Source organism: Oncorhynchus gorbuscha, unplaced genomic scaffold (genome assembly GCF_021184085.1).
Source record: "Oncorhynchus gorbuscha isolate QuinsamMale2020 ecotype Even-year unplaced genomic scaffold, OgorEven_v1.0 Un_scaffold_12243, whole genome shotgun sequence".
In the NCBI taxonomy this organism is placed as follows: domain Eukaryota; kingdom Metazoa; phylum Chordata; class Actinopteri; order Salmoniformes; family Salmonidae; genus Oncorhynchus; species Oncorhynchus gorbuscha.
The window spans coordinates 1-8,846 of NW_025754640.1; the positions used below are offsets into that span (position 1 = coordinate 1).

At 43.3% G+C, this 8,846-nt stretch overlaps 1 protein-coding gene and 1 long non-coding RNA gene across 2 annotated transcripts; both read left to right on the plus strand.

Annotated features, from left to right (window-relative positions):
* Positions 1 to 97: 97 nt before the first annotated feature.
* Positions 98 to 4,334, plus strand: LOC124030501 (vacuolar protein sorting-associated protein 18 homolog; the record flags this gene model as incomplete). The annotated part of the gene is made up of 4 exons (XM_046341827.1): positions 98 to 236; positions 2,013 to 2,222; positions 2,688 to 2,927; positions 3,282 to 4,334. Coding segments are annotated over 4 exons (820 nt in total), but the record flags the coding sequence as incomplete, so codon positions are not given.
* A 969-nt stretch (positions 4,335 to 5,303) lies between these two features.
* On the plus strand, positions 5,304 to 7,878 carry LOC124030500. Its single transcript, XR_006837977.1, has 3 exons — positions 5,304 to 5,473; positions 7,220 to 7,290; positions 7,685 to 7,878. It is a non-coding gene; the product is annotated as an uncharacterized LOC124030500 (long non-coding RNA).
* Positions 7,879 to 8,846: the final 968 nt, after the last annotated feature.

The following is an 8,846-nucleotide window of genomic DNA, read 5'->3' on the forward strand; positions in this document are numbered from 1 at the left end:
CCTCTGGTAAGTGTTCTTGGGTATCTTGATCAAATATACACGAATTGTTAATTTATTATTAATTTTTAAAAAGTGTTGTTTTTATTATTATTGACAGGCTGGTACCCGCGTCATACATCCACTATGACTTAAAGTACACCCTGAGGCTGTGTGCTGAACATGGTTACCTCCAGGCCTGCGTTCTGGTCTATAAGATCATGGAGCTGTATGAGGAAGCTGTCGATCTGGCCTTGCAAGTGAGGATCTTGGCTAGTGTTTTGATGAATATGTAGCTAATTGATGACTATGTAATATTGGCAGGATGATGTAACAGCCACACATGCAAGATTTAAAGTGGAAGTGCAAATCGTGAGCTTACCTAATCTACACTGATTTGAAGTGGATTTAAAGAAGGGACCTCAATAAGGGCTCATTTCACCTGGTCAGTCTGTCATGGAAAGAGCAGGTGTTCCTAATGTTTTGTCCACTCAATACACATCGCTGTGAAGTATTTGCCCCCCTTCTAAGTTTCTCTGCTTTTGTATATTTTTTGTGTGGCTGAGTTATCAGATATTCAACCAAAACCTAATATTAGAACAAATAAACACAACAATTATATACTTATTTAATTTATGTCATAAATAAAAAGTTATGCAACAACAAATGCCCCTGTGTGGAAAAAGTAATTACCCCTCTACACTCAATAACTGGTTGTGCCACCTTTTAGCGGCAATGACGCTTCCTGTAGTTGTTGATCAGTCTCTCATGTCACTGTGGAGGAATTTTGGTCCACTCATCCATGCAGAAGTGCTTTAACTCTGTGACTTTTGTGGGTTTTCAAGCATGAACTGCTTGTTTCAAGTCCTGCCACAACATATCAATTGGTATTAGGTCTGGACTTTGACTAGGCCGTTCCAAAAGGTCAAACGTGTTGCTTTTTAGCCATTTTCATGTAGACTTGATTGTGTGTTTTGGATCATTGTCTTGCTGCATGTAACCAGCTGCTCTACAGATTCAACTCAGACTGACGGCCTGACATTCTCCTGTAGAATTCTCTGATACAGCGCAGAATTCATGGTTCCTTCTATTAAGGCAAGTAGTCCAGGTCCTGAGGCAGCAAAACATCCCCAAACCATCACATTACCACCACAACGCTGGACCCCAAACCGTCACACTACCACCACCACTCTGGACCCCAAACCATCACATTACCACCACCACTCTGGACCCCAAACCATCACATTACCACCACCACTCTGGACCCCAAACCATCACATTACCACCACCACACTGGACCCCAAACCATCACACTACCACCACCACGCTGGACCCCAAACCATCACACTACCACCACCACGCTGGACCCCAAACCATCACATTACCACCACCACGCTGGACCCCAAACCGTCACATTACCACCACCACGCTGGACCCCAAACCGTCACACTACCACCACCACGCTGGACCCCAAACCATCACACTACCACCACCACGCTGGACCCCAAACCATCACACTACCACCACCACGCTGACCCCAAACCATCACACTACCACCACCACACTGGACCCCAAACCATCACATTACCACCACCACGCTTGACCGTTCGTATAAGGTTCTTACTGTGGAATTCAGCGTTAGTTTTTTTTTTTTTTGCCAGGCATAATGGGACTCGTGTCATCCAATGTTTGAGGGGTTATTTGTAAACTCAGGGTCCATGTATCTAATATTTGGTTTTGGTTAAAAATCTGATAACATTCAGTATTAAAAATTTGCAAAAATAGAGAAAATTAGAAAGGGGGGTCAAATCCATTTTCACGGCACAGTATGTTAAATCAGGGTCTGAAAGGGCATCTATGAAGCGTGCATGTTGTTATTTTGGCTACGCACAGCACTGGGGGGGCAAAACTTTCCTAAACCAGCTGGTGTAACTTTCCTCCTGTGCTCTCCCTCTCCCAGCTGTGCTGTGGAGATTCATGATATATTTCCCGAAAGGGACACAGTAAATAATAATAATAAATTATAATTATTCCAGGTGGATGTGGACCTGGCCAAGTCATGTGCTGACCTGCCTGAGGATGATGAGGAGTTGAGGAAGAAGTTGTGGCTGAAGATCGCTCGTCATGTGGTGCAAGAGGAGAAGGATGTGAAGAAGGCCATGAACTGTCTGTCCAGCTGTAACCTGCTCAAGATCGAAGACATCCTGCCCTTCTTCCCGGACTTCGTCACCATAGACCACTTCAAGGTTGTAGTGTTTAAGAAAATACATTGTATGTATGTATGTATGTATGTATGTATGTATGTATGTATGTATGTATGTATGTATGTATGTATGTATGTATGTATGTATGTATGTATGTATGTATGTATGTATGTATGTATGTATGTATGTATGTATGTATGTATGTATGTATGTATGTATGTATGTATGTATGTATGTATGAGCTTTTGTTAAGCCCAAAGACACTTCTACACACCAGAGTAGTAATCAGACCTGGGTCTAGTATACTACCTAGGTTATATACTTAAGTTCAGTGTTCTTTTGAGGTGCGTTTCATTTACCTCGGAGCTTGCACTTTTGTGACTTCCGTTGGTTTCGTTGTACCAGGCAAATCACGAGCATATGTGTATATGATGAGTTGGAACCAAACAAATTTCCCCATGTAGGAAAATGTTAAGTTGACAAAGCTATATCCCTTCTTCCCTGCAGGAGGCTATCTGCAGCTCTTTAGAGGAGTACAACCAGCATATAGACGAGCTGAAGCAGGAGATGGAGGAGGCGACGGAGAGCGCCAAGCGGATCAGAGAGGACATCCAGGAGATGAGGAACAAGTACGGGGTGGTGGAGAACCAGGAGAAATGTGCTGCCTGCGACTTCCCCCTCCTCAACAGACCCTTCTATCTGTTCCTCTGTGGTCACATGTTCCACTACGACTGCCTCTTCCTGGAGGTCAGTGTGCAAATATGTTTTATTTGACCCTTGACCCTATTTCAAGAACAGTTGCCTAAAGATATATATATATATACCAGTAGGTCAGTAGCACACCATTTTACCTTAACTGTTGACCCTATTTCATAAAGAGATGGCTAACAATGTAACAATGCAAACAGAGTCATTGGATAATTACTACATATATTTGTAAATTATGCACACTACATACAGAAAGAAAATTAGTTAGATGGGGTATCCCCCCCCAAAAAATTCTCTATCTATCTCTTCATGAGATTCAAGAGTTAAATACCCATTTTATTATTCACCACCATATATGCACCTTCCATACTGTAACGGTGGATCTTTCCTCAGGTGACCCCTCACCTGTCCACCTACAAGCAGACTAAACTAGGTGAGCTGCAGAAGAAGTTGGCTGCAGCCACTCAGACCTCCAAGTCTCGCCACCGCCCCGCCCCCAAGGAGAAGGAGGAGGGGGCGACACCGCCAGCCTGGGAAAAGAGAGTGCTGGAGTCAGCCGTGAGCAAATCAAGTCAGACATCGATGACATCATCGCGTTTGAATGCGTGTACTGCGGCGAGTTGATGATCAAGTCGATCGACAAGCCGTTTATTGATCCACAGAAGTTGGAGGAGGAGAAGTCCAGCTGGCTCTGAGTTAAATGGTTGGCGGCTTGGAGCTGAAATGAGCTAGGTCTGAAATGGACTGCCTGATATGAGGTGGGACAATTTGACTGAAAAAGGTCTGAAATTAGTGAAATGGGCTTTAACTGTCTGAACCGATGAGAAGTGAAATAGACTTGTGTGAAATGACTGAAATGCGCAGCGTGTGCTGTCTGAAATGGAACCGACCAGTGTGTACACTGTAGGCCAGGAAATCAGCTGTTATTCTCTTTGATAATGGGATGTACAGCCACAGCTGCACAGTGCCGGGCGATGGATACTCACAGGAGTGGGGAAGAATGCAGGCGCTCCTATATAAGCCCTATAAGTGTCTCTGTAACATGATATATTCTACAGACACTCTCTCTGCGAAGCTTAAAAAAACTGCACTATGTCGGGATCACACACCTTGGTTTATTAAACATTACAAGATCAGTTCCCTATCTTTTACACTCATCTGTCTAAATTAACAAATTAACCTGTGAAATGTTCTCTGAAATTGAATGCATATTTATAAATCTTCACTGGTATTAGATAGTTCCACTGGCTATTGACATGAATAGTGCTATAAAAAGGTATGTAAAGAACTACAGTTTTTGTTATTAGTGTCCTTTATGACATCATGAGAACTTTCTTCACACCTGTTTCATTGGCTGACAGTTTATGTTGTGACATCTGAGATCAGGTCAATGTAACCCACTTTTGGTTTGTAAAATGCACCTATGAAAATTAAACTAATCTTTAATTCTGTCTTTGGAATTGTTATTTCAAGTGTTTTGAATGTTATTATGAATTCTGAATGTTATGAATTCCTCTGATGGGTTCCCGAGTGGCGTAGCAGTCTAAGGCACTGTGTCTCAGTGCAAGAGGCGTCACTATAGTACCTGGTATGAATCCAGGCTGTATCACATCCCGCTGTGATTGGTTGTCCCATAGGGCGATGCACAATTGGCCCAGCATCGTCGGTTTGGCCAGAGCAGAACGTTATTGAAAATAAGAATTTATTTTTACAGACTTGCCTAATAAAATAAAATGAGTCTCAGAATCTGAAAGCTGGGCTGGTGAATATGAAAATACAAAGTAATGGCAGTTAAGACACCTGGAGGATTTTATTGTGGGTTTAGGGGATTTAGTGAGATGCCTTCCTCTCATAAATATGCATAAATTGACGAGGACTGGCCAAGTAATTCAATGTTTACACTGTCATCAATGTATAGTAAACTATGAGATTGAAAAGTGAATGTGAAGTTTGTTTGGGATAAAGTAAAGCATCATATGTACACAAGGCTTCTTAAGGAGGATCGGGTACATATTGATGATGCTCTAATTTCTAAACAGTTCCACTGTAACACTTGTGCATTGTTTGCCATTTATAGCTCATATCAAATCAGTCATAAAATCTACACAATTTTCCGGAAAATGTAACAGACTCGCGATACTCGTAACGACTTTCCCCCTGTGAGTGACGTAACATGCAGCTCGGTAATCTTCGGGATTAACAGACTCTACCAATGGAGTTCGGATCGCAAACGATAATATGGCATAAATCATTTGAACTACTACTTATGGGCAACTCTCGCCAGAACTGACTCTAAAATACTTGTTACAATGTTTGTGTTGCTCTATTTCCGCAGCGATTCCTTTGAAGGGCAGATACGAAATCGTCACTCTCTCTGCATTCGATTAGTTTGCCTGTTCCCTGCTCTATCCTCGCCATGGCGCCGTGTCCCTGCTCCCTCAGTTACAGAAAGTGGCCGCCTCTCTGCTGCTGTCGACCCAAAGCTCACAGACTCACTCGTTGCCTAGACCCGCCATCTTGGAGTCAGAGAACTGAGAGTCGGCAGCAAGCTACGAGAGAGCGCAAAAGGGGGACACGGGGCCAAGGTGAGAAAGTGTTTCGGAGGTAATATGGTGAGGGAGCAATGGGGTAAGATGGCCGGGAGGAGAAAGAATTAGATCGCGGGGATCCGAAAACAGAGGCTTCTGGACACGACCCTCGTGTCTATTAAGGGGACGGATAGGTACTGGAAATATTCCTAGGCCTCTCGCTGTAAACAAGCCAAAGTTGTGTATCACTCCAAAATGAATCGTATTACTAAAATACTCATATGTCCAGAGAAGGTTGGTAGCCTTAAAGGGGCAGAACCCATTTGAATAACTCAAAAAGAGTGAGTGGGAACTTCATACCTAATTAATTCAAAAAAAAAAAAAAATGATCAGAAACGTATCAAGATTGACAGTTAGCCATTCAAATGTAACAAAGGCCGGGTTTAGCAGACAGTCAAACGTGTCAAACTTAACCTGCTCTTTGAATAGGAATTCAGCTGGCCAATGCCTGTTCCTAACCACAACATATAATTACCTTGCTAACGTAGCTGCATACCTTGACCCTTGATATACATGTCATATCGTGTGTTGTGTAGCTAGCTAGCTAACGTTAGCCAGCTAGCTAACATGTCATACGAGCTTTGCTGGCCCACACAGCCAATGCTAAGTGCTAACAGGCTAAGGCTAGTATAAGCTAAATTATGGCCAGCATCGCAACTTGCAGGCTAAACGTTGATTTTAGCGTTAAACTAGCCAGCTAATTCCCCGTTCAGTTAGACAGCTAGCTAATTTAGCTGAACATTCATTCATCGGATTGTGCTTTGCTCTGAGTGTTTACTGGCAGGCTAGCTACATTGTAACTCAGATTAGCTAGATTGTAGTACAGAGGCTTGATTCACTTTGCAGACACCTGATCTCATTATCACTCAATCATCTCTATGATTGAACCACTAAGTAAACCTACATTTTCCCCACACCTGCAATAGACATATATAAAGGATCTCCCTGAACAAAATTGTTTCTGTTTATATAAGTTACCTAGAAGTCCCCATTTCTTTTTACAGGTTAGTGGGAATCAAAGTATTTACATCCAGATTGGTGTTATGTGGCATGAGCCTCATACTCCTGTGGGAATTTGTGGACATTTCAAACGAGTTGTGACCATATAACCTTTATTTAACAAGGCAAGTCAGTTCTTATTTACAATGACGCCGGGCCAATTGTGAGCCACCTTATTGTGAGCCACCAAACACGGCCGGTTGTGATACATCCTGGATTCGAACCAGGGTGTCTGTAGTGACGCCTCTAGCACTGGGCACTCTAGCAGAGCCTTAGACCGCTGCGCCACCATTAATGAGTCCATAGGTTAGGTTCAGGATTGGGTTCATAGGTTAGGTTCAGGATTGGGTTCATAGGTTAGGTTCAGGATTGGGGTCATAGGTTAGGTTCAGGATTGGGGTCATAGGTTAGGTTCAGGATTGGGGTCATAGGTTAGGTTCAGGATTGGGCTCATAGGTTCGGTTCAGGATTGGGATCATAGGTTAGGTTCAGGATTGGGGTCAAAGAGTACCCCTAAGACCCTTCCCCAACCTCTGACTTAAGGTCTTGAAACATGCCTGTACATACCTATTCAAGCATATTTAGACTCAATTTCCTCTATCATCAGTTCAACATAAGCTCTTTCAATCTGATACATGAAAGTGCTTGAATGTCCCACAGGTGGAATATGCTCATTAGTCAATTTTGACAGCTTTGATTGGTGTGGTGCAGTGTGTGACTTGTGGCTCTTTCTCTCTGTTTCAGGCCTTTCACATCTTCTGAACTGACAGTTGTGATTGGAGATAATGAGGATATCCATATCCCACATTAGAAAGGTTCCATTGTTTTGTTAATTTCTGCACAAACATATGTCGGTGTTATGTTGCATGCGGAGATGAGCTGTCAGGGAGACGACATGGAGGTCCTGACTGAAAAACACACAATCTTTAGCTGTAATATTACAACTTCTGCTCTACCCTCCACATTGGTTGCTCTCTCTTATCACACTCTCTCTCTCCATCTAAACCCCTACCTCTCTCTCTCTCATCTAAACCCCTACCTCTCTCTCTCTCCATCTAAACCCCTACCCTCTCTCTCTCCATCTAAACCCCCTACCTCTCTCTCTCCATCTAAACCCCCTACCTCTCTCTCTCTCCATCTAAAACCCCTACCTCTCTTTCTCTCCCTCTCTCCCCCTTTCTCTTTTTGTCCTCCCCTTCTCTCGCCCAGTGAGTATCCCTACCTAGTAGGGCCTACAGGTCTCAGTCCTCCATGGCGTCTGGGGCTGGGCAGGCAGAGGCCGGCGATGGGGCAGCATGGTCGTCATCAGGCCTGGCCAAGCCTCTTCACCTTCAGCACCTGGAGAGATCCCTACGCCTTGACAGCTTCCTCCGCCAGACCGCCTCAGTCTTCAACAGAGACCTATCCAGGTAAAGTACAGTTATAGAGCCCCACTCTGGAGTTGTCATGACTCATAGTTATAGTACTCTATTTATAATGAACAGATACCTATTCAGGTAATATACCAGTGTTTATCCTATATTAATTTAGCCGCGGCGCCCCGCTGCTGCCCAAAAAAATATATTTTTAAAAAACAACACATTTTCGACTGAGAGGCTTGGATACTCAGGGATACCATTTGTATGTCTCTGCTTGCATTTTGAAGGTATACTGAGCACAAATATGAATGCAACACAGCATGCAGCAATTTAAAAGATTTTACTGAGTTACAGTTCAAAGAAGGAACTCAATCAATTGAAATAAATAAATTAGGCCCTAATTTATGGATTTTCAAATGAGTGGGCAGGGGTGTAGCCATGGGTGGGCCTGGGAGGGCATAGGGGGAGTTCCTTACTAACTAGCGTTAGACTACCAGTCATTGTGCTATGGGAACAGCTAGCAATTGCACTAAGCATAGTTAGCAACTTCCTTCAAACTGAAAGCAGAGACATACATTGTATCCATGAGTTCATCTGACTCTTAACGCTGCAATATGTCACTTTTTATTTGGACGACTCAAACAAATGCACATAGAAATGTGAGCTGTAGATCTGTCATTATTATTGAAAGCAAGTCTAAGAAGCGGTAGAGCTGTTCTATGTGCACTACTTCTGTAGTTCCCGGTATGTTTAGTTTTTTGGGTCTTTTACTTTCGGTTTTGGTACAACAGCTTCAAACAGCTGAAAATGCAATGATTCTCTACACCCCTCACACTCAAAGCCAGTTCCACTTCTTTATTTTTTTTCTTTGTTCCCCTCTAATCGGGGACTAATTTAGATCTGGGAACCAGGTGGGTGCAATTAATTATCCGGTATAACAGAACCAGCAGGTGCCGGACCTCGTAGGGCAGGGATGTCACTCATTCCATGGAGAGACTGGTGTCTGCTGGTTT